Here is a 25,110-nt window from a genome sequence, read left to right on the forward strand (position 1 = left end):
TTAAACTTTGCTTAGAGAAATTTTATTTTGTACATCATAAATATCTTAACAAACCACAGAATACATAACTTTGCTGGAAAGATCATGAAATTTAAGCCATTTTGTTGACAACTGCAAGGTGAAGTGTTGCCAGCTGACTTGTCCACTTGTCCAGGGCATTGTAGCGTGCTGCACACACAGACTGTTTGTCAAGCTCTAGTACCTGGTTCACCTGGTCGATACGGCCACGTATCGTACTGTAAATGATAAGAATACATATACAGTTTGGACAGAAAGCACTGAAATCTCTAGCAAAGATACTACTGGAGAGCTTTGGATGTAGCCTGAACAGACACTCGACTGCACTCACCTGTCCAGAATGCAGGAGACAAGAAGGCTCTCCACTTCACAGGCATCTATGTTCAGCTCCTTTGAGATGAATGGGATATGTATTCTGGTGTACGGGGTGATCAACTTGATGAGCACTTGTGTGCGGATGTTACGAAGCAGGTCTGCCACAACACAGATTATCTTTATATTTATCCACCTGCTCACAGCTCATCAGTGCTGTCAGTACCGAAGAGTATACAGCATCATATGAGTGGATGGTAGTGAACAGGAAAGAACGCAGAAGCGGGAGATATCCTGCAAATGCCTCACAAACCTGAGAAACATTCAGGACAACCAATGTGCCAGCCAAGATACAAATTGGGCACACCTCAAGTCAGAATTGTCAGCAGCCCTGTATCAGCTGCATGGATATTTATAGCATTTACAATAAATGAGAAGACCATTATGAATGGTAACTGGTAAGAACAATGATGGAATTGTTTGTGGCCTACTCTCAAGCGGCAGTTATTACTCGAGGTATGCAACTGAATGGACTGAGGAAATCCTTGGACAGAATGTGGGGTCTCTGGTTCACATCTGGACAGAACAGCTCCAAAATAAGAAGCACTAATGCCAAGTATCACATCAAGGTGTTCAGTTAACAGTTTCAAGCTCCATCTGTATTTATTCTACTGGGAATATTCAACCATACCTACCAGATACAAGGTTAATAATCACCACTGCATCATTCAACAATCTTCAGGATCAACTTCAGCAGAATGACAGCTGGGGCATGCACTTGCTGTTGCTCCATGATCCAGGAAGTGCAGAAGGAAAATGAAAAACAAATGTTGAGTGAATGCAGGATTTCAATGTACTACAACCGAAGGGGTTGGCAAAGCAGTAATGCACTACACTCACACTCAGAAGGTGCTTTGTCCAAACCTCAGCCAGGAATGCTGACATTCTCTTAGTTTTCCCCAGTCCCTACTGGCAAATGTGAGAATAGTATTCTGATTAAGTCATGAGTGTTTCCTTCCAAATTCTTTCCAATTCATTCACCTGTCGTCCTACCATTTGATGCTACAGTCTCTAGTTACGGACAGCACTGTACAATAATCCACACTGCAGTACAGAAATGAGATATGTTGAGCAGCAACCAAAACACAGATCAAGACTTCAGAGAGAGATGATAATCTGAGGACAGCATATGCAGAACACATTTAAAGGAAGAGAAGTAGAAAGGCATAAGGAACACATGTAAGCCATTGGGCACAAGAGGATCAACAAAGCAAGCAATTGTATCCCTTTTTCCTTTAGTACCCTGCCTAACCTTACAGCCTGGCTACTGCAGTGTCCTCTTTAGTGTGTATCAAGAAATAAAATGCATTCTTTGGTCAAGGAAAGACTGTAGAAGAGCACAAGACTGCCATCTGTTGATGACAATACAAGCACAATCAAAGCATGAACTTATTGGGCATATGGTAAAGCCATCTGGACAGACTTGACAGTGTCAGATGACAAAGAGTTAATATTATCAGCATAACATGTACATACCCACCTTCAATATGTTCCCGTATGAAAGGGTCATCCATTATATTCCGACGGTTCTGCTTCAGAATTGTCTCAAACTCATTGATGTCATTGTTCTGATAGGATGAGACAAGGTTTGTCATAGCCAGGATCTCTGAGTCGTTCTTATAGGGTTTTGCTTCCTGTGAGTCAAACGGGTTGATGCCAGATTTCATGAGCCTGAAACCAAGAAAGAAAGAAAGCCGCACAGTGCCAGGTGATGCTCAAGCGGTTGCAAATGGTCAACAGATTCTCCCCTCTTATGGAAACCAAACGTTCACTGCTATTATTGCAAAGCATCACCAATGAAACCTTCGTCACTCATCGAGTCAGTTTACTGCTTCATACAAGTATTTTATAACATATTTTAAAAATTCATACCTCAGTGTTATGATCAGGGAAGGAAAGTAAAAGAATGTTTAATTTGGTTTCTCCACTGTAATATGGTCAAGTGAAACCATCATGTATGGTTTCTATGGGGAGCAGTGAATTTGAACACTGACCAAAACCTTAAACGAGGGAAAACCTCAAACCATGGAGTATTAAATGGGTTTCAGTGTCCTTATATTGGCAGAAATAGTCACTACTTGAAGTGACAAAACCAGTGATCAGCTCAAACACAACACAGCAAACTTAGTGACTATAATTACCTCACGATTTTCAACTCTGCAATGGGAAATGAACAATCTAAAATAATTCCTTCATTAGCTTTTAACATATTTAAATCATGACTACAAATGCACTAACAGCTGGCCTCTGTTAACATTCCCGCAGCTGTGCTTAATTGCAATTTAAAACAGGAACCAGGTGACAGAGACGGCAGTAAGCCAGTAAGACACTGTCACTTTCAGAAACACATATTCAAACTGGGACTTTGAAAGGTGCCATGACATGGAAGAAACAGCCTGGCATGTCCAGTGTTTTATGTGTGAGGCTTTAGCTACATGATGATTGTCACCTCGGAACCCACTACATGTAGTCAAGTCACTGTCACAAGGGGCTGACTGAGGGCTGACTCTTCAAAAAAGGGATACACGACATCACAGACAGTAGCAGAGCAAGGATTCTTTAATGCACACCCCATTCAATCTCTACTATACGCAACTCAGGTTTGCACCACTTCTTACAGTGAAGGGTGTTAAACTCATGTGAGACGACTTCACTGCTACAGCATCAACACTCACATGTTTGCCAACACGAGGTACTTCAAGCATGTTGTACGGCGTGGACTGCCTGACTCATCGTAGTTCTTGAAAGCCTCAAAGAAGTCAGTGTGTGCCTTCTCAAACTCTCCCTCCCGGAGATGCATCTTCCCACCGCACTCTGCAAAGGGCATTACAGTGACAATCAGACGTTATCCTCCCTTCTACACTTCAGCAGTTTCCACTGTCATCTTCATTTTTAGGCAGACTGAGACGTCACTGTAACGTGACTTCCCTTCCTATAGAATTAGAATAAAGCATGTTTATTTTGTGCCTTGACAACATGCTTCCCCTCCATTACTTTATCACACTGCAGTAACCATACAGCTTTCCTGACACTCGTGACTCAGACATGTGATCACTCCTGAGAACGCGAGTCGGGCCTCTCACCTCGAATGACACCCATGATGAGAGGATGCGGGATTGCAGACTTGATGTGCAACGACTGCTCGTACAGGGTCTTGAGCTTCTTGTTGTTCTTCTGCGCAGTGTACATCTGAATCTCCAGAGCGTAGATCTCCAGCAGCTGCGTACCTTTCTTCAGATCATCCTCGCCCTCATCAGTCTGCAACGAGTGTACAGCCATTGTCAGAACTGCAGGAAACACAATGTATATATCCCATCCAGTTAATCCTGATGTCAGCAACTCGTACTATACAGCACCAAACTTTATGAATATTAACAAGTAATAAATTTGATAAGGTGCAGAAGGAAATGACTATGACGTAGTTTGAAGTACTATTTGCAGCAACTGAGTAAAATCCCAAAATGCTCATTTAGGGTTGCTTCTCTCTAGGCTGAAATTTGAACCTGCAATTCCCATACATGAATGAGTGCCATTAACTCGGCCATGACACTCTCCCCATGAGAACTTCCCATTTCAGTGCTCACACACACACACACACACACACTCTCTCGTATGATTTATTTATGACTGGTAGATGTAACACAAGATATTCAAGTCACCATACTTTTACACTACTTCCCCTGCACATATTCAGGGTTTTGCATGGGGCAACAAGGCCACACACACACACACACACACAAAATAAACCATTACAACTTACCCAAAGCAACTAGTCACTATTATAAAGACATACTAAAGACATAATAGGGGAATCAGAGGAACATGTGTGCCTAACATTCACAGAAGTCTGTTGGCAGAGTACCACTCAATTCTGCCTGCAACTCACCTGACATGACTGGTGTAGCTGCTTTAGTATCTTGGCCAGTTTGTTGAAATCCGAACGGTCAAAATACAGCTTTCCAAGTTTCGTGTTCGTCTTGAACCACAGACGGTCGTTTTTTGCATCTTTCAGAGCCTCCAATGTTGTTTCGTAGAAGTCTTGTAGCAACTCCATCTGCAATACCACGGACTGTCACAACACTGAAATTCTCATACAAAATGTTTGCACTGCATGCTGCATTTGTGGCCGTCATGCACCATCCCAGTTATAGTAAAATGTGGCAACTCAATCTCTTCCAGTACTCACGTGGAATAGAGGGTCCATGGAGCTGATCTCTCACTGGATGTGAGGTTCCAGAGGACAATAAAATAGAATATGTATGTTTAAGGAGGCATAACAAAACATGATGGAAAAATCTCCATAACTTGGTCAGCATGCGGGACTCTCATTCAGGTAGATCAGCGCTCAATCTCCAGTTACTTCAGGGGGATGTTTCTACTCTGACTTTCATTTACAGTTAACAGACATAACATTCTAATCAACCTAAACCATCTATTCTTTCGCTGGAGTCTCTACGGTTTCAGCAAAAGAATACCACCACATGCAACAGGCTGTAATACAGCCAAGAGACACTTCTATTACTTTAAAAACCCTCCAGATACACAAGAAGACTGATTTAGAGTTTATTTATGGCTTCTTGTCCTGACATAAACCATTCGGACAGGAAACTGGCTTCCTTATTGCAAACATACATCACCTTGAAGAATACTGTATTAACTGATGCAACGCCATGAACTCTGGTAGATTTCTCCCAACATTGCCACCTTCAGGCTACCATGAAGACAAATGCAACAGGTTCCTTACAAAAAAAAAAAAAAAAACTCTACAGGACACCCCTCCTCCTATTCTAACTGTTCACAGGAGACAGCGTTAAAAAGGGCTCACATTCTTCGATGTGGAAATGTAGTCGAGGATAGAGTTGATGGATTTCTCACTGTGGTTGCGTGTCACCGCGCTCTTGATGTATGTCAACAACTGCTTGTAGCGCGCCATCATCTCCCGGTAATTGCTCTGCAACAGCCATGCAGCGTACACTTAGCTATACCATTGCTTCTGACTGACTTGTAGACTTAGTAACACAAATGCCAATGCTTGGAGCCTTTGTAGTGCGAGAACAGTGGAAAGTTTGGAAATGTAGAACAGTCCATGCCAATTCACCAGTTAGCCATGCCAAGAACATCTACAGTCTCCAATAAATCTTGATAATATGCTCAATGACTAGTCTAGGCTGATATATTTAACTACCATTACTGTCTGCATCCTGTTGTGCATCACAATGTGATTTTTTGGCTGTCAACACAACAAATTTTCAAACAAGCCAATTCAATATCACTGTACTAACACTGGTTTTACTTAGCGTCTGCTACGTGTATACTTTCCTAAATATGTGCTTGTTATTGAATTGTCCTAATATCAATCCATATTAGTATTATTTTAAAAATCCATTGATTTCTATACCATTACAACAAACATTGGTTTTCTTTTTTGGTATTACAGTTAATCCTCTGGGCTAAAATTGTATAAATTAGTGTTTGTATCTTGTCGATGCTTCTTGTATGTTCGAGGGTGATAATGTCTTTAAGAATTCACTGTTAATGTTTGTTTCATATGGTATGATTGATTACTCGCATACAATTCTTGTTGCTACTTGTATGCTACTCTGTCCAAAAAGTATCCGACCTTGGGCCGGGAAAAAAAAGTTCTGTATCTGGGTGGTTACAATTACTAATCGACTTCAAAGTAGGCCCCTTGTGACTCCACACACTTAGCCCAGTGATCCTACCATTGCTGGAAGCAATTCTGGAAGGCTTCTTTTGGAATTGTGTGCAGCGGTGCCATCACGTTCTGTATGATGTCCTCGCGGCTGTCAAAACGGCAGCCTTTTAGCGGTGTCTTCAATCTCGGGAACAGCCAGAAATCACAAGGAGCCATGTCAGGAAAGTAGGGAGCCTGGCGAACCTGCGGAATTTCATGCTCCATCAGGAAACCCTGGATCAGGTGCGATGAATGAGCTGTGGCGTTGTCGTGAAGCAGCTGCCAGTTTCGTGCATCCCACAGCTCCGGTCTCTTGCACCAAACTGCATCACGAAGATGGCGGAGGGGTTCTTGGTAGTACTTCTTATTGACAGTCTAGCCTAGTGGTGCATACTCATGATGCACAATACCCCGGTAATCTAAAAAACAGTCAGAATCACCTTCACATTGCTCCGAACCTGTCGTGCTCTTTTGGGCCTCGGGGATGTTGGGTGCTTCCATTGTGACGCCTGGACCTTGGTTTCTGGGTCATATCCATACACCCACGACTCGTCACCAGTGATCACAGTCTTCAGGAACTCAGAATCCCTGTTGGCACACTCCAGCATGTCCTGCACGACCTCAAGACTGAGTTATTGCTGCTCCGGCAAAAGCAGCTTGGGCACAAATTTTGCCGCCACTCTTCGCATGCCCAAATCATCAGTTAAAATTGTGTTTGCAGAACCTCTGCTGATCCCAACCTCATCAGCAACTTCACGGATGGCCAAACGACAGTCCTCCGTGATCAGTGTCTCCAATTCTTCAATGACATCAGCATTTCGGCTAGTTGACAGTCTCCCGGAATGCTGCTCACTGTCCGCCGACATACGGCCATGTTTAAAGCAGTTGAACCACTGTTTAATTTGAGTGACCCCCATTGCATCATCGCCGAAAGCCTGCTGAATTTTGCGAATTGTTTCCAATTCAGTATCCCCAAGTTTCTGACAAAATTTAATGCAGTATCGCTGCTCCAAGCGTTCTGTCATCTTGAGCGAAATGAGAATGCGACGAACATGTTACACCACTTCGACATCTGGCAGCCACAGACACATCCGGCAGTGTTGCGAGTCAGCAAAAAATCACGCATGCGCATCAAAGTCCCTTCTACCACTACACTCAGTTTCCCCACCCCTTTGGCCATTACTTACAGTGGAAAAAAATAAAGTCAGGTACTTTTTGGACATACAGTATGTATTTCTTCCTGATTTTCTTGTGTAGTACCATGATGAATTTATTTTCTCTTTAGAGTGTGTGTTGTACATATTAAGAAACTTCCTGATGATAATCCAAACATGGATCAAATCATGTAGCAGTCACTAAATAAAACCAATGTTAATACAGTGATACTGAAAAGATTTGTTTGAAAATTTATTGTGTCAATGGCCAAAAAGGAACACATTCCAATATTTAAGTCTTCCTCATTCTGAACTTCAGAAAACAGTAACAAAATTGCAAGCTTGTTCCCAATCGTGTCAATGAATACTATAAAATAATATATAATTTATACACTAACCAGTTTAAAATTGATTTTTATCATTTGTTTCAATGCTTTGAAACCCCATTCACCCTTCTCTCCTCCTTCCAAATCAAGCACTTTCTGGAAGGATGCAAGGGCTGCTTTAGGATCATCTTCCTTCAGAGCCTTGGAGTTGTAATATTGGTTCTCTAGATCCACATCTGGTTCTGAGTTGCTGTCTTCTGAATATTCCTGCATTCATAAATGACTAATGAATGAATGTATGAGGGGTAGGCCTTGCACCGCGGCCTACAGTGATCTATTGCTACAAATCTCATTTGCCGCTATAAATACGAAATCATAACTATGAACTTCAATTTCTTACCAATCCGTAGTCCTCCTCTTCTTCACACATAAAATCATCCTCCACATCAGACATTTCAGTTTCTCCCAAGTTACGTAAAAGCAATAATAAATGTAACTTGATATTCCTTCACCATAGAACCGTACAACTCACATCACACTGCAGACCCTACAGATCCGGACTGCTACAGACCCACACCTACTTACATGCCGACCAAACACTTCGTCCACGGATCACTTGAACGACTTGGACGTCTCGAACTGAAAACATCGGAAAACATGGCCACGGACTAGATATACGGTACGATTTTTGCGACGTTCATTTTCTGAGAACATCACCACGGAAAACGGTGTCAAAGATGAAAATTATTTCATAGACGCTTTGAATTTATGTACGGAGTGCTATTAATACTTCTGTAACACCAATGCCAGAAGCAAAATTATTGCAGTCTTGCAATATTGTGTAGCCTGGCAAAAATTCAACAACGTTTAGGAGGAGCATGCTGCTTTCACCTTCAGGATGTAGACGATTAACATGCACACTGGGTGCAACTACACTTGGCAATAATAATAATAATAATAATAAAGCGCTGAATTGAGCATAATGTGCATTAATTTTCTTCCGAGTTAGAGCGCAATGATTGAGCCCTGTGCTTGCAATCTATAATGTGGTATCTTCCACATTCTGGGTTCTGGGTCACATATTGCAGCGGCAGTTTTCGTTTGGGGAATGGTAGCCCTTCGCAGTGTTCGGCTATATGCGTGATAAAATGTCTAAGATAACAGTTTGGCATTGTCCAGCCTCTGCTGTTAGCAGCTTCCGTGGAGTAGAACACGAAACATAATTCGTTCTCCTTCTTTCGTCTCCCTGTTATTAATTTGTTGCTGCGTTGGTGGATGGCAGGAGCTTGTATCACGGGTATACTACAAGAAGACTTTTTCTTACGAGGACTAATCTTGGCAATAACTGATTCGATAGAACTTGACGTCAAGTAGTGAAGGAGCTTAGAAAACAGAAACGAATCGGTGACTTTTTGTTGCAAATTGTACTACCTCCAAAAATCTACAAATCGGAGTGTGACTTATATTATTTTTGTGTGGAAGTTTATAAGTTGAATATTAGAAGTGTTTCAAAATGACAGCGTTACCTCGTAGAATAATCAAGGAAACACAGCGCTTGATGCAAGAACCAGTCCCTGGGATCAGTGCCGTGCCGGATGAGAGTAACGCCCGATATTTCCATGTTATTGTCACCGGCCCAGAAGATTCACCCTTTGAAGGAGGATTATTCAAGCTGGAACTATTTCTGCCAGAAGATTATCCTATGTCAGCACCCAAAGTTCGTTTCATCACTAAAATCTATCATCCTAATATTGACAGACTTGGACGTATTTGTTTGGACATTTTAAAGGATAAGTGGAGCCCAGCTCTACAAATTCGAACGGTCCTCCTTTCAATCCAGGCCCTTCTCAGTGCACCAAACCCAGACGATCCATTGGCAAATGATGTGGCAGAACTCTGGAAAGTAAATGAAGCCGAGGCCATCCGTAACGCGAAAGAGTGGACCCGAAGATATGCTATGGACAATTGATAAGGAACTGAATTGATAAAAAGTATAGACTCATGCATGGGCCAGTTTATATCACTGTCAATGAACCAACACACTTTTATGTTCTAATTACTATGTAAACTTGAGAATGCTAATTTGCAGGTAGGAAATTCCAATCAGCTTAGCATCTTGTATTCCTAATAGGGTAACTGCCCACCCATGCAGGGCTCTGGAAATACCTAGAACAGTTTCAGCAGTTGTACAGCCCATTTGCACATTACATGGTCAAGATCAGTTGTGAGAAAGCAAGTTTCTATCACACCATGTCATTTGCAAATGGCTTCAGGTGAAAAAAATCACTGTTATGTCGAGTGTCTTGCAATCTTGGCTACTTTTGAACTATTCTTCATTGATGATTCTTTTCTTATCGCTTCAAATGACAATTGTATTTTCCATGACTGGGAAATTGTTGCCAAAATAATCGTTGCCAAGCACTGGCAATATGAAAAACCAACACATCCAATAAGTTTTGTATTTTACTTGGCCTAAAGGTTGCATTACAGCAAATTGGTTTAGGTCTTCAATATTTACAAAATAAAGAGCATGTACGTATGTATAATTCTTCAGTCACAGTTTTTATGATATCTACTGTTTTATCAACTTACTGATTCGTGATCACACGAACCCGTAGTTGTGCATCAGAGAGGAAGAGCTGTTTTTTTATCTGTGCCTGGTTCATCATCATTGTTGTAGAGTTCTTAATGATTTGAATAAATTAGTCATAGGAAGCCAAGATGGTTGTGTTTGGGTTCTGTGAGGGTGCAGTGCCCCCATCTAATACTTTTTCCACCCTTATTATTCATGTACATAAAAGAAAAAGGCAACAGTCTGGTTGCCTATGTGCATAATTAGGCACAATGTCATGAATTGACAGTATTGTGTACTGTTTCAATAAATTGAGCTTTCACAAACAATAGTACACACTTTGCCTTCCCCTGGATCAGTCACCATCTTTGTTTCCGAACTACTGCCACTAGCATTAAAGAAATCTTATTTGCGATGCTGTTTTATATCCCCCCCCAATCTCTGAATATGCAATGATCTGCCTGCAATAATTGTTTAATTTTGCACTGACTATTGCAACATGCTCTGGTTATGTAGGTTGTACCTTTTTAGCATAGAGTACAATGTGGAAGCACAGGTCTTAAGGCATAATGTGATACAGTGGAACAACAGCACAGCAGTTACCTACCATTTGACTACTCAGTAGGTGACTTGTGTCAAAACATATTGAAGTGGATAATTTTGTGATTTAGTCTAGTTTACTTAAGGATGCTTTTAGTAGGGGGATGAAGTAACGGGGGAGGAGACAGTGATGTGACGAGGAGCTTTGTAATATGCACGCCTTGCCAGATATTATTTGGGTGACATAATCAAGGAGGTATGATGGGCACAGCATATAGCAGTCATGGGAGTGAACAGAAGTGCATAAAAGGTTTGGTGGGAAGACCTGAAGAAAACAAACCACTGTAAATACCTAACGCATAGATGGTACAGTAATACTAAAATGAGTGTTACAGAAATAGAATGGGAGGGTGTGGAGTGGATTGGTGGGCTCTTATGAACACAGTTGTGAATCTTCAGGTTCCATAAATTCTTGTAAGTTCTTTAGTAGCTGACTGTTAGCTTGTCAAGGACTACCTCCATGGAGTCAGTAATGCAGTGAATAGTAACATTGAAAGAAGTTGAAGGAAGCGGTTATGGCCTAATTTAAGGTACTATCACAGATCTTGCTTGGAGGGAGTGAGGAAAACCATGAAAAGCTTCTGTGATGATATCTGATATCCTGGCCAAAATTTGAACCAAGGACTTCCCAGATACCAGTCAGAAGTGTTCTTGCTGTAGCCTTCTAACCCAATTTAACTTTGTGATGTTGATGATGTATTTATTTAATAAAACCACATTCTGAAAACAGTAGCTTGCAGCAAATGAAACCAGAAACATTGTATAATGAATCTTGGAAAATTTAGCTCCCACTGCATTACTTCAGAGATTTACACAATCCACAATGGATGAGTCATATCACATAGAAAGCATTCCTGTGTTTTGTGTGTATGACCAATACAACACTCAGAATTACTGGGTTTTTGGACTTTGTTCTTCATTCAGTGTTCAAAAAACTAGAGAACAGGTTTCAGAAACTGGATCTGTTGCTGTCCTCAGTTGGGGTTAGCTCTTTCTAAGGAACCCAAGACAATAGGTGTCTCCCCACTCACCTGAAGACGGAAACAGACCCAGTTTCCGAAACACTGTGTTCTCTAGTTTTTAGAATACGCGATGATGGACAGAGTCCGAAAACCCAGTAATTCTGAGTGTTATACACCATCAGAACCCTTTAGACTCTACTTGTACATCACACTTTACTGACACATGGGGCATACCTGGCTGACTTATGATTTTACTTAATATTTCTAGTGTGATACAATAAAAAAGTTCTTCTGGTGGTGATTGTTTTCAGACTGTATTGTTCTGGGGAACAGTTCCTCCATATTCAGGTACCAGTGTTACTGCCCACAGTCTGTTGTCCCATTTTCATCCCAATGCACTAGCCCATCTTAACATCAAATTCTACTAACTTCAGTAATTGGCCTGAAGTCGCAAAATAATCAGATGACTAACATCAGTATGTGTGGACCAAGAGCTCTGCTTGTTACCTGCTTCACACTGGTCCTTGTTTGCCTTATTCTTTCACCCTGAAGATGGAAGTGACATGTTCCTCTGAAACATCAATTGACTTTCAGTGGACTACACAGCATTATATCTCATAGGATAGGACAGAATTCTATTCATTGTCCATTTTACAACCATACAGTGTCAAAAGGCTGGACAACTGATAAATTGTAAAGGATTTAGATGGAAATGGTCGAGGTATTGTTTGGTTTAAGGGACTGAATTCTATCGGAAACCTCAGGATAAGTGGTGTCCTGATGCAGATTTGATCAGAGGACCCTCAGAATATGTCTACAGTCTGCTAGAATGCCACCTACTGCTACAAATATCAGGCTGGATGGTACAGCATCTGCAGTGATGTTGGCCATAATTACACTTTACTGACATCATTCTCAATTAATGATCTAGCACCATGGAGGCGAGTCCTCCTTAAGAAGCTAGTAATCACTCATCTAGTCAATAAATTCCCCAGATTGAATCAGACACCCACCACTGAGCCCTGTTCTCAGATCACTACTCCACATTCTGACACACATTTTGTGCAAGATACATTTTAATAATATGCTCCCATATAGGTGTGATATCTTTCCTTCATACTTCATCCAAAAATTTTGATACATTTCTAACGTCTCCCATGTGCACTGTGTCCCCCAGTCATCTCATTCTTGATCTGATTATCCTAATAATTGGCAGGACATACAAATTATGGGACTCCTCATTATACAGTCTGCTCCCTCCTCCTGTCACTTACACCCTCTTAGGTCCAAATATTTCCCTCGGTGCCCTGTTTTCTAACACAGTCTGTTCTTCCCTTATTGTGAGCAACCACCTTTCACACCCATAGAAAACAAGTAAAATTATAGTCTTATATATTTTAATCTAATGAAGGACAATTTCTAAACTGTCAAGTCTGTTGGTCTCCATTTTAGAGGTGCTGAGAGGTTTCTCAAGTTGCATACAATGTGCACTCTTCCACATGATATGCCACTGAAACCTCTACCACACTACTTACACAGTTATTTCTGCATTGTCAAGATGCATATGTCACTGAGTTCTGATTTGAAGACAGCCTGCAATGCTGGATGTAAAGATGACTTGCCAACTGCCATCAAGATTTCAATAAACATAAGAACTCGAAGACAATAACACATAATTTATTTTATTCTGTAAGCAGTATCAGAGTACAATGTCTCCACTTACAAGTCACAGGTGTGGGGTGCTACATGTGTTGTGGGGTCTCTGCCCCAATAAATAAATCACAATGGGGGTGTGAATAGTAAGCAATACCTTTATCACTGGGCCTGTCCGATGCCAGAGGAATACGCACTCTGAGTGGCCCCACACCATTGCACATTGTGCTGTAGGTCTCCAGGGATAGCCAACTTTACCACACACCCAATAAAGGTCAGTGGCATCCCTTTCTATATGAATAAAGGCAACTCTGGATAAAGTGGTAAACAAACTACAACAAAGGCATCACCACAGGCCATACATGGCCCACCAGTTGGCCATCCCTGTGTTGCAGGACTTAAACATAACAGAGAGATAGGAAAGAGGTCACTACTGACACTACAGCAATGTGCATGTATGGCCACTGTTCGATATGTCAATGTTCCTGGCACATACCTCCGTTCGGATGCCCGGACATTTCACGGGCAGGCACTTCATCGCCACACTTGTCTTTGCGAACGAACTGTCCAATAATGATGGACAACAGGCAGAAACACAATCTAATGTACCACCAAAGTAAATCTTTGGAATGTAAAGATCCCCATCCAGAGGAAGAGAAGGCTGGGGGCTGGGGTTGATCTACTGTTCGCCAGACAACTCTGACTAGATACACACTGTGATGAACTGGGCTCGTAACTAGATGTATACGGGCGTCTCTTGTCCCGTCAGCAACCGGAACATTGACGTTGGCATCGTCTTCATGAGGATCTGGAAAAATAGAAACCTTATCAGGGCAGGGAAAGTTGGTCTGTCATGCCAGCTTCCATACCTCAGTGGATGCCTCTGCTGACTGTGACGGAGCCAGGAGATGACACACTTACTTCTCCAACAGAGGTGGCCAGCAGATTCACTATCTTCTCATGGGGAACGGCCACAACACTCTGGTTGTTTATCTCAATGATGCGATGTCCCACTCGCACTCCGCCTCTTTCTGCGATGCCCCCACGTAACAGGCTGCAAATCTGAGGAGGGGGCAAAGCCACACTTCAGCCATGCAATAACATCTAGCAGTGGAAGGTTTAAGCTATTAAACTGAAAACATCCAAGTCTTTTCTATTGTGATCTAGTTAGTTGCCAATTTCCTTAGCATGCCTGAACACCAATCGGTACGAGAACTCCAGACAACCTAAGAGAAGCCAGAATGCAGTCACAGTGTCAACACCCACCACTCCATTCTGTACACTGAAGCCAAGCTGGTATTTGGTATCCGGTCGCTTGATCTTCACTTCTACCACTGGTGCACATGGAACCACTGTTAACTTCACCACTGTCTGAGTCTTGGTATTCTGTAACAGTTTAATTAACTTACACTTTTTAAAATCCTTTTCCAATGTTAAAAATCACTGTCCAACTCAGTTCAAAGCATTTAAAATAATTTGGCAATGAAAATGTTAAATTCTTATTAGTAATAAATTTCTAGTTTGGCAATTAAGACCTGACACAATACTTGAAGGCCTGATAATGATGACATATGTCCCTGCTATTTATGCAGACAGACAGACAAACTCGCACCTTGATGTAGTTCTGACACGTGGACAGTGGGAGGCCCACCAGACTGACGCCATTGATTGCGATGATCTGGTCACCGATGTTCAGCTGCCCACAGCGAGCTGCTGCCCCTGAGGGAGCCAGATTGGCAATCACCACAGTTGGAAGCATCGATCCCCAGCCAGACTCAACAATCACCACACCCAGAATCTCACCCTTAGCTTTGGGCACTACCACCTGAAACAGTCACCACATTGACATGCCGATTCAGACATGGCAGCAAGTCAATCAGGACTGAACCCCAACATCCTGAACTCAGTCAGTCAGTCAGTCAGGGACTACCTTGGTGTGTATACAAAGTTCAAGGCCTCCCAACGTATAAAAATTGCTTAAAATGTGATTTAGCTACTTCAGAAAATCATTACTGATGAATGTCAGCAACACCTATGAAGCACATTTCTAATTCAGTGCAGTCTCTTAGCATTAACATTAGTTCACCATCTGTAGGCCCTCTTTTCCATGTGTTCACAGCTCTGCTTGGGAAATGTTGAACTAGAGAATGGCAAACAATGAATTCTTGGGCATTCAGCTGTGTCAAGGTGCAACGGATTTCTACAGTTTGGGAGGCCGGAGAATCATCTGTAATGAGAAGCTTGTACTCTTGACCAAATATAATTAGAACGATGAACTGGAAGGGGGTGAGATGTGCCAGGCATGTAGCATGTTAGGGCAATAAAAGGAATGCATATAGGGTTTTGGTGGGAAAGCAAGAAGGAAAGAAACCCCTATGACGATCTAGACTTCAGTGGGAGGATACTATTAAAATGGATCTTACAGAAAGGTATGGATTGGATTCATCTGGCTAAGGACTGGGTTCTTGTGAACACAGTAATGAACTCTTGGGTTCCATACAATGTTGGTAAATTCTTGAGTAGCTGAGTGAGTGGCATGCAGTTAGTTAGCTAACACATTTCAATGTGTCTTCATGTCATGATCTGAAGACCCCGCTTCCTAGAAATATCTAACAGACCAATTGTCAATAGATTTTCCGTCAAGTGCAACAATATATATTTTGGTCACTTTTTTATCTCATCTGCCTTAATGTTTCGGTTCCAAGGAACCATCTTCAGAGGCACTTACAACAAATCATGAAAACACTGGCACAGCTCAACATCCACAGTATGTAGTTATTTGTGGAGACTATTACATATATCGGAGTGTAGAGCACAACATTTCCCGGTATCTTGAATGCAGGTATAGCACTTGCATCTAAAAAACCACCCTCAAACCGAGTCGTCAACGTTAAAATTTAAAGTTAAAAACTAAAAAACGTTCAAGTAAAATATTCAGGCTCCTTCTTGGTGAATCGTCCCAATGGGGGGAGGCGTCAGCACAGGGTTGTGTGGGCTCAAAGATATTATATTACATTAGGTTGTATCTATTATTATATATTTAATGGTAAATAATATTTTTGATCCTGGCCTTACCTTGTGGTCGGGTGTATCTTACGCGATGTGTATTGTGTACTGCAGTGGAGAGTGCACGTCGATGTTATTTAAAGCTGTGTGTATCGTGACGTGGTGGGGGGTGTGTGTGTACAAGTAGTAATGAGGTCAAACATGCTGTTCTGAGTATTGATCTCTTTTGCCTGTTTCTGCTCATCTATTAATTTGATGTCCCTGTAGTGGCGGTAGATTTGATATTCTTCTTTTATATTCATTAATTTACCCTTCCTTGCCACTTCAATCAATTCCATAGTTTGCGAAATTGGGCCATATTGATGTTGTCGATTTAAAATATGTTGAGCATAGGCTGAGTCATCTTTATTGAACCTTATACATCTTATATGTTCATTATAGCGTGTTATCAACTTTCTGCCTGTTTGACCTATATACACTTGTTGGCATTCTAAGCAGGTTAATTTGTAAACGCCGCTTTGCTCATAGGAGTTTATGCTTTGTTTAGTATTAAGTATTTTACCTAATGTATGATTTACTTTAAAGGCTATTCTTACGTTCGTGTTTCTGAAAAGCTTCGTAATTTTCCTAGTGTAACATCCGTTATATGTGTATGAAACCCATTTCTGTTCACTTCCTTCAATAGGGGTAAGTTTGTTTAGTTGTCGACATTTGTGATACATACGTGTAATCAATTCTTTACTATAACCATTGTTTTCCGCAATGTTAATGATTGTATTTAATTCTTTACTCTTTGCTACGTTATCCAGAGGTAGGATGGATAATCTATGTAACCAATTTTTGTATGCTGCCAATTTTTGTTCCTTGGGATGGCAAGAACTATTACTTATCGTTGTGTCTGTCGATGTGGGCTTTCTATATATCTCCATTCTTATTTGTCCGTGGTTATTTGTTAACTGCAAGTCAAGGTACGTTATTTGGTTATTCTCCTCTTCATTTAATGTGAAATGCAAATTTTTATTTTGCTTATTGAATTGATCTAAGATGTATTGGGGTGTAACTTTTAATTGGTTATAAATCAAAATTATATCATCCACATATCTATTATAGTAGATGATACGTTTGTCCTCTAGCAAATGTTTTACTTCCCTTTGTTCGAAATGCTGCAGAAATACTTCTGCCATTAGACTTGACAAGGGGGAGCCCATGGCAACACCCGAATTTGGTTTATAGAATTTATCGTTGTATTGGAAGTAATTTTGATTCAATATCATTCGGAGAATCGTGATAATTTCATCTTTACTAGTTTTGCCTATACGATTTTGGATAAGTAAGTCATTAGTAATGCGGATTACTTCGTTTGTTGGAATGTTCACATAAAGGTCTTTAATGTCCATTGTAAGAAGTTTATGTTCTGGGTTTAGTTTTAGCTTGCTGATGTTATTCGCAAAGTTTAAGGTATTAGTAATGTTATATTCATATTTCAAGTTTAATAAGGTTTTTAGTTGTTTGTGCATATGTTTAGCTAGTTTGTGTGTAGGGGCGTTGGTATTATTTATAACTGGCCTTATTGGTGCATCTGGTTTATGTATTTTTATTTTTGCATTTAGTTTGGGCGCTTGTGGGTTCATTTGGTGCGTATATTTCCTAGTCTCTGGTTTTAGTACGTTCTTACATGTTTTTAATGTGTTTTCCATTAATTTCTGGAACCTTGAAGTTGGGTTTGTTTTTAGCTCGATAATATTATTATTATCGATGAAGTGCTTTACTTTGTTGTGCATATCTTGTTCGTAGAGGTATGTAATAGTCTCCACAAATAACTACATACTGTGGATGTTGAGCTGTGCCAGTGTTTTCATGATTTGTTGTAAGTGCCTCTGAAGATGGTTCCTTGGAACCGAAACATGTAAGGCAGATGAGATAAAAAAGTGACCAAAATATATATTGTTGCACGTTACGGAAAATCTATTGACAATTGGTGATTATTAGTGTAACGGACCAAAATGAGACAATTCAAAATATCTAACAGAGTTTATAGTACTGACCTCCTTCTGCATCTCCTTCTTGGCAAACATCTGGAGCTCATCCCCAAAGATCTCCTGTGAGTTCAACACCTCCTGGTAATCCATCTCCTTTACAAAGCTATGGTCCTCAATGCCGTTTGCCTTCAGAAACTCCATGTATGCCACTTGGAATGCCTGACCAATTGACTGTGCAATGAACTGTGCCTGTAACAAGCCAATATCCTTCAGACATGCTCTGGGGGACACAGGCAACTTGACCACTTGTTTCTCACTTGTTTCCTCACCTCTTCACTTTCAAACACGTGGCAGATCATCTTGGGTGTGCGGTTGATCTTGGGAGCCTCCTCCATGTCATGAGGCACAAACCTCCTTCGAGCCATCAGCACCACCAGATCTCCTATGTCCGCTATGTACGATATGGTGCGTAGTGCGTGGTCCATCATGATCTCCTGCAAGCATATTACCCAGGGAAATATCAAGATTCTGCTGCTGTGAGTTTGGTGGAGGGATAGCAGCACCTCAGAGGAACAGCTTTCCCCTCTGCCAACATGTGGCATCATGTCCTGAAAGACTGTAAACTCAAGAAATGTTCTGTCATGCAAAGATAAAAGGGGTTCTGTACGCAACATTCACCATGTGGTGCCACACCAGACATGAGAACAATGTATTACTGCACAGTTGGTGTATGATGCATATTTCAAATGTATTCACACTACATCTCATGTCTTGTTATGCAAGACCTAGGCACAAATGGGAAAATATTAAAAATGTGCGTGAATTGAATTGAAATGGCTCAGGACAGGAAGCAAGGGCAGTGCTTGTGAAAATGATAATTAATATTCATGCTCCACAAGAGAGTTTTATTTTCTTAACAGCTGAACAACTACCAAAGCCTGAAGTTCATTGCCTCTGAAGTGTCTCGGTAACACGTACCTTGAGATCAGTGTTCAGTACCATGATCTTCTCAGTCGATATAAAGAGGTCCACCTCCGTACTGGGCTGTGTCTCTCCTTCTGGTGCCTATGTCAACAGACCAAGTGTCACTACACACACAAGGAACAGACAACAATAGTTCTAAAGCAAAACTTCAGGTTCTAATAACACAACTGCTCCTGTATCTAGGTACCATACCACAAGACTGCGGAGGTCAAGCTCTATACAGTGCCATGTAGCGGAGAGGTCAGCTTCATGCTCTGACTGCTCCATCCCTAGGGCAGAAGGCACTGATAAGGCTGTGTGGGACCCCCAAGTCAGCCTGAACATTGTGGCAGCAAAGAGAGAACTCCTCTGTCAGCTAGGGACCGAATTCTGGTTGCAGAAAGCCAGCCACTTGACTGAACTAAACTCGCTCACAATAACAGTAACTCTGACATTTAAATGAGTGTAGAATCAATTATCTTCAGGGAACACATCCTGCTGTGTATGTCAACGTATCGTTTTTATATATCCGTCAATACAATAAAATAAATAACTCACTTCCATATTCGTGTCAACAGCTGCAGAGTAGGTTAACTTTTTTTATTGCTCGTGGGGTGGGACTAAGTTCCTTGTACTGCGGCCAATTTGGCCTATTGTACCAGCCCCAGATGATAGGTGAGGGTGATTGTGGAGCAATTGGTGCTATTGGCAAGGGAAACCGAAGTACTCGGAGAAAACCTGCCCCAGTGCCACTCTGTCCACCACAAATCCCACTTGGCCAGATCCGGGATCGAACCCGGGCTGCCGCGGTGGGAAGCCAGCGACTAACCGCTTGAGCTAAGTTAAATTAACTCAGTTGACAAAGTACTTCCTATTCAGTAGTAAAACGAAACATCACATGAATAAATACAATAAAACAAAGGCAAAAAAGAGGGTTAAGTTGTCTGTCTCTGCTCTTAATTTAGCATCTCACATGATGCATGAGGGCCTGTAGGTATAACTCCATTTATGTTTAATTGTGGCACTAGATTGAGATCAGTGGCCAACTTGAAAGAATGCCATCTTCTGAGATGTGGCACTGTGTAGCTCTTATGTGAATGCAAGATCTACACGGCACCACATCCCAGAAGACAGCATTCTTCATAGTCACCGCCGTGAAAACTCAAAATCTTACACAGTGGTCAACTTCATTCCCCACCTGCTTTACGCCCTAAGAAAGAGCCCCTGGTACCCATTGGATAGGCCTCAGATCCAGTCTTGGAAGCCGTGGAGGGGAGAAAATGTCTTGCCTGGAATTAAACAGCATTCCTAGGTTGTCCAGCTGGTAGCCTGGTCACTACACCAACCTATCCTGGTTTCACATTACTGTGTATGTAAATATTAAATTATGTGGGAGGAAAACTGCATATTGCTACTGAGTTATGAGATGAGAGAATTCCACAAAACAAATGCAACAAACTGCACAAACAGAATTTCACATGATATGAAGTTAATGTCATTGTTTATTTTACTTGCAAATTAGGCTCTGGGGCTCATTACACCTCAGAATTCTGACAGAATTAATCTTTCTGGTGTGTGCCAGGACTGCTTTAGATTGGGGATCAACTAACTGAAGGCCCCTACCAACACAAGATGGCACAGGAAGCTTGATACTTCAAGCTTTTGGCCACACAGGACATATTATCACCATTTACATTTAAGACAAGTGTCTTAAACCACAAGGCCCCTAAAATGAAGATCTTTGAACTTAAGAACTTCAAATATGGAACAGATTTTTATCAATCTATCTGCTTCAGTTCTGGGATAGGCTCTTGTGAACTTCAACTGTGGATATCAACACTGTCTGCACTTCCTTATATGCAACAGACATAGAACTCACTTTGTGAAGTGCACAGAACTTACCAATGCCTGCATTAAAATCCAGAGAGAGGGCAGCATGAGGAGCAAAACATACAAACCTCGTTAATACAAATCAAAACACATAAGGAATACTTATTCATCAGTGACATTGGAACCAGACTTCAGACCACAGCACCAAACTCCTAATGAGAGTTGTTCCACAATTCTGTTATTATCTGCTCAGCCATGAAAACTCTCCCACAAATTAAATGTCTCAAACAGCAGAGTGTACATGCTGCTTAGTATTAAGGCTGAAGTTCCACAGCAGTGGTCAGTCTGGTACATCATTATCAATGTTTTGGAACAACTGCTGCTTCCATCTTCACAGTAGAAGAGTAAGCTGAGTGGAGGGGGGGCCACCATGGCACGAGCCCTGGGTGAACCAAAAGGAGTAAGAAGAACAGTGTACAGAACATCAGACATGAAGAGACTCCGTTCCCAACAAGTCACTGCTTCTGTACGATGTTTCTCCTACCTCCAGTCTGTTTGCTGCCTGTTCAATCACAGACATTATTTCTCCCACTCACTGAGCCCTTGAAAACGTTCCTGTAATGGACCAATGCTCTCTGTACTCCCAACCCTTTGCTCAGGGCCTGTCGTGGGCCTTCACCTCCATGTATTCACAGCATGTCTTCCACTCTCACAGCTTCCTCTTGTACCCTGAAGCTGGAGGCAGTGAACTCCTCCAAAATGTTGGCCACTACCTACCAGACGTGGCATATTTCATACTCAGGTTATCCCAGACTCAAATATTAGTTAAGAGCCAGGCTATGGGAACTCATTTTCCTCAATTTGCCTGAGTACGTCCCACAATACTTTCATAAAGAACATGGTAATAAACCTTTGGGTTTCAGAAAAGTTTGGCAGTTCTTCACAGATTTATTACAAGAGTCTCAAAAAAGGGACATCCTTTCCAATTCATAATCATCCTATCATTAGATAGTACATAAGAAATGCAACCGAGGTAGTGACATTAAATGAAGCAAGAGACAACTTATTCTGAACATTCATGTCTTGTTTCTACTTGTTCCCTGTGGCTGAGCAGATCAGGTGATATGAAGCCCACAACCTTGATTTTGGTGACTGCCTCTTCGACCATGTGCTTCTTGAGACGCTTGCGGCGTTTGCGGCCCCCCTCCTCGTCCACCTCTACAGAACCCAGGAAGTGCAGTCTGAACACGGTGCCAGCCAGCCCCCCAGTCCCTCCAACACTCCCACCAGGGGGCTCTTCCTCCTCCTCGTCTTCTTCCTCACCACTGGGGGGTGGTGGTGGTGAGTCCACAGGCCAACCAGCAGGGCATCCTGCCACATGGTGCCCACTGCCACCCATCACTCCCGCAGCTCCAGGGTCCTGAAACCTCCCACATGCTCGAGCCTGCCCAGCAGCAGTCAGCTGGCAACCCCAGGGACAGTTACTGACAGTTCTATAGGATGGGTTGGGACAAATCTTGTACCAGCAGCATGAGAAGCCTTATAGGGTGGGTGGGGAAGAATCCATTTACCAGCAGCCGATGGCAATTAACCACGGCAATCACTTTGCGAATTCGACGGCAGGAGTGAAGGAAGCCAGCCACACAGACAGTCACTTATGGAGCCATCAAATCAGCCTGCACCAAATTTCAATGGATGAAGGTCACAGGTCACAACCCATAACTGACAGACCCTACATCAGCATGCAGCACATCTTAGTTTTGGTCGTTTGTCCTTGCCAGTACCAATTTTCTCGCATTCCTGTTTCCACCAGTCCATGGTTTCTATTCAGGTCTCTTACACCCCCTTCCCAGACAGAGCTCAGCCCATATCAGGACCTATCTTTTCCCTCTTTTCCTGCTGGCTGATACTTAGTGTACAAACGTTTCATGTATACTGACAGCATGAAGAGGGCCGGCCACTGACACAGTCACTTCACCTTGAAGTTGGAAACAGTGATAATCTCTGAAGCTTCGGCAATACAGCTGAATTCTACTCAGTACCATCATCCCAAAACACTAACAACATTTACACTGATTTCCCACGAAAGTCTGAAACTATCTCTATGTTAGAATCTGCTGTGGTCAGAGTGATGAGGCCGTCTGAAGCTATGGCACATGGAATGAGAGAGGCAGGGGTACCAGCTGCTGTCTGATGGGCAATACTGTTTCATCTGTCGTCTCTGTCAGTACCATGGTGGCGTACCACATCTTCACGCCCTGCTGGATTCGTCAAGATAACAGAACGATGCCATAAAACAGATTCTCTCAAGTTACGTCAAAGCTCCTTTCACTTCCAGTCTCACTCAGGCACTCCCGAGATCTGGTACCATAGTTCATCCAGCATTTAGAATGGATTACATATCCAGTGGTGCCACCCTGAACTTGTCTTCCCACATTCCACAGTGATGTAATTACAGTTGTTCTTAGTAACAAGACACTGAAGGAATTTTACAATATACTAGTTCAGATGAAACTCTTCTATTATCTCTCACAATAATGTGTTTCCCCTTTAGATCACCAAAGATCAGCTTACTAAACATAGCGACCTCCTCATGGTGGCATGTAGTTGGTCCAGTACGTTTTGGAAGACTGTAAACAGACCTGCCAGTGTTCATTCTATGTGAACAGGGGTTTCAAGAACGTAATTTGCAAGCCCTGCACCTGCAAACACACATACTGGATGCACTATATCAGTCTGACGCAACTTGAGAGGTGTGACTCCCACAACGAACTATAGTGAAGTGCTTGTGAGATGATAAAAACAGCGACCATCTAACTGAAGCCGACAACACATCTGAGGGGCAGACAGGGTGTGTGCGTACATCGGAAAACAGAAGAAGAAAGAGAAAGACAGAATCAGCCATCAGAACACTGCAAACCCCAGGGCACCTCTGCACCCAACTGGTACATGGTCTGTGGTGGTGGGGGTTATTTCACAATGCTTTCAGTTCTGAGATTGATGATAAACTGACAACAATTTGGAAGGAAATGCTCATGGCCCCATAAAGGTACATTCCCAGAATTTGCCTGGAGGGACTAAGGAAAACCATGAAAACCTCAGTCACGATAGCTGATGTCCCAGCCAAGATTCGAACCACTTACAATTCTAGGAGTGTTGCCTCTAGACCAACCTGTTCAGTGGTTCAACCTCATGGGCTTCACTGATGAAAGCATAACAAAAAATATATCATTTATTATGAATCAACATAATATCCCAAAATTTAGTTCATACTTCAAAGAAAACACACCATGTCCCTATTACATGGATACGTTGCTGAAGTGATCTTGATTCAACTCTTAGATCTTCACACTGTGTGGATACAGGCAGTGCTGCCAATGTTTTGGAGGTACATGCTGCCTGAATATACATCTCAAGTGGCGGCAACACTGCCAACATCCACACAGTGCAAGGATCCAACTGCTCAATCAATATCAACAATTAATCATTGCAAGACGCCAAAATCACAGTGTTTAATGTTCTGGAAAGCAACTGCTGCTAACTCCAAGAGTCAAGTGAAACCCATTCAAACATTCAGGAGGGTTAAGTACTCAACACTGAAGGTGGTGGTGTGTATAGTTACCAACCACTCTGCTTCTGCAGTAACTATATTAGATCAAAAATATTCCAAAGTAACTATCCCTCTGTTATAAGTCAAGACAAAACCTTCTGTTGTGGTGCATGGTTTAACACATGTTCTACAAGTTCACACCATGATCAATACGAAGCCCTCAAAACAAGGTATCAACTGAGAACATGAGGAATATCTCATGGAAACTGAACAACACTGAAAGGTGTAGTTTTAAAAGCCTCCATCCTTAACAAAAATGTGTAAACTGTGGGGAAGGCTCTAGAATTTCCAGCAAGGCTGGAATGTGTTACTATTCAATAAAAATGCTGCATAACTTTCTATGGGGACAGAAGATATGCACAATACACGT

At 42.0% G+C, this 25,110-nt stretch overlaps 3 protein-coding genes across 13 annotated transcripts in view; 1 reads left to right on the forward strand and 2 right to left on the reverse strand.

The window, feature by feature from the left end:
• On the reverse strand, positions 1 to 8,191 carry LOC111863575 (COP9 signalosome complex subunit 2). Its single transcript, XM_023850020.2, has 9 exons — positions 7,966 to 8,191; positions 7,638 to 7,832; positions 5,216 to 5,341; positions 4,277 to 4,444; positions 3,474 to 3,648; positions 3,066 to 3,204; positions 1,871 to 2,061; positions 350 to 491; positions 1 to 236 (listed from the first exon to the last, which is right to left on the reverse strand). Exons 1-9 carry the CDS (start codon positions 8,017 to 8,019, stop codon positions 92 to 94), a joined length of 1,335 nt encoding a protein of 444 aa, XP_023705788.1. The 5' UTR covers positions 8,020 to 8,191; the 3' UTR covers positions 1 to 91.
• Positions 8,192 to 9,078: 887 nt separating this feature from the next.
• Positions 9,079 to 9,534, forward strand: LOC111863531 (ubiquitin-conjugating enzyme E2 N). Its single transcript, XM_023849920.1, has one exon. The coding sequence runs from the start codon at positions 9,079 to 9,081 to the stop codon at positions 9,532 to 9,534; it is 456 nt and encodes a 151-aa protein (XP_023705688.1).
• A 3,821-nt stretch (positions 9,535 to 13,355) lies between these two features.
• LOC111863551 (protein lin-10) overlaps positions 13,356 to 25,110 on the reverse strand; it is a 63,689-nt gene continuing 51,934 nt past the window's right edge. For 8 of the 11 annotated variants that reach the window (XM_023849964.2, XM_023849965.2, XM_023849969.2 and 5 more), the window contains 9 exons: positions 22,269 to 22,550; positions 21,203 to 21,208; positions 19,316 to 19,402; positions 18,667 to 18,831; positions 18,404 to 18,586; positions 14,965 to 15,177; positions 14,619 to 14,738; positions 14,274 to 14,414; positions 13,356 to 14,160 (listed from right to left, as the gene is read on the reverse strand). In XM_023849964.2, coding sequence (XP_023705732.1) covers positions 14,089 to 14,160; positions 14,274 to 14,414; positions 14,619 to 14,738; positions 14,965 to 15,177; positions 18,404 to 18,586; positions 18,667 to 18,831; positions 19,316 to 19,402; positions 21,203 to 21,208; positions 22,269 to 22,550 — 1,269 coding nt within the window. In that variant the 3' untranslated portion in view covers positions 13,356 to 14,088. The remainder of the gene's footprint in view (positions 14,161 to 14,273; positions 14,415 to 14,618; positions 14,739 to 14,964; positions 15,178 to 18,403; positions 18,587 to 18,666; positions 18,832 to 19,315; positions 19,403 to 21,202; positions 21,209 to 22,268; positions 22,551 to 25,110) is intronic. The other 3 variants (XM_023849968.2, XM_023849972.2, XM_023849973.2) reach the window with 3 other exon arrangements.

This window comes from Cryptotermes secundus, unplaced genomic scaffold, assembly GCF_002891405.2.
Source record: "Cryptotermes secundus unplaced genomic scaffold, Csec_1.0 scaffold184, whole genome shotgun sequence".
NCBI lineage: Eukaryota > Metazoa > Arthropoda > Insecta > Blattodea > Kalotermitidae > Cryptotermes > Cryptotermes secundus.

What these genes read in the sequence shown, in the direction of transcription:
- LOC111863531 (XM_023849920.1), top strand. Translation starts at nt 9,079, where the DNA reads ATGACAGCGTTACCTCGTAGAATAATCAAGGAAACACAGCGCTTGATG.
- LOC111863575 (XM_023850020.2), bottom strand. Translation starts at nt 8,019, where the DNA reads ATGTCTGATGTGGAGGATGATTTTATGTGTGAAGAAGAGGAGGACTAC. An exon ending in AAGAGGAGGACTACGGATTG is followed by an intron (nt 7,833 to 7,965) that starts GTAAGAAATTGA and finishes TTATGAATGCAG; the next exon opens with GAATATTCAGAAGACAGCAA. An exon ending in ACATTTCCACATCGAAGAAT is followed by an intron (nt 4,445 to 5,215) that starts GTGAGCCCTTTT and finishes GTGGTATTGCAG; the next exon opens with ATGGAGTTGCTACAAGACTT.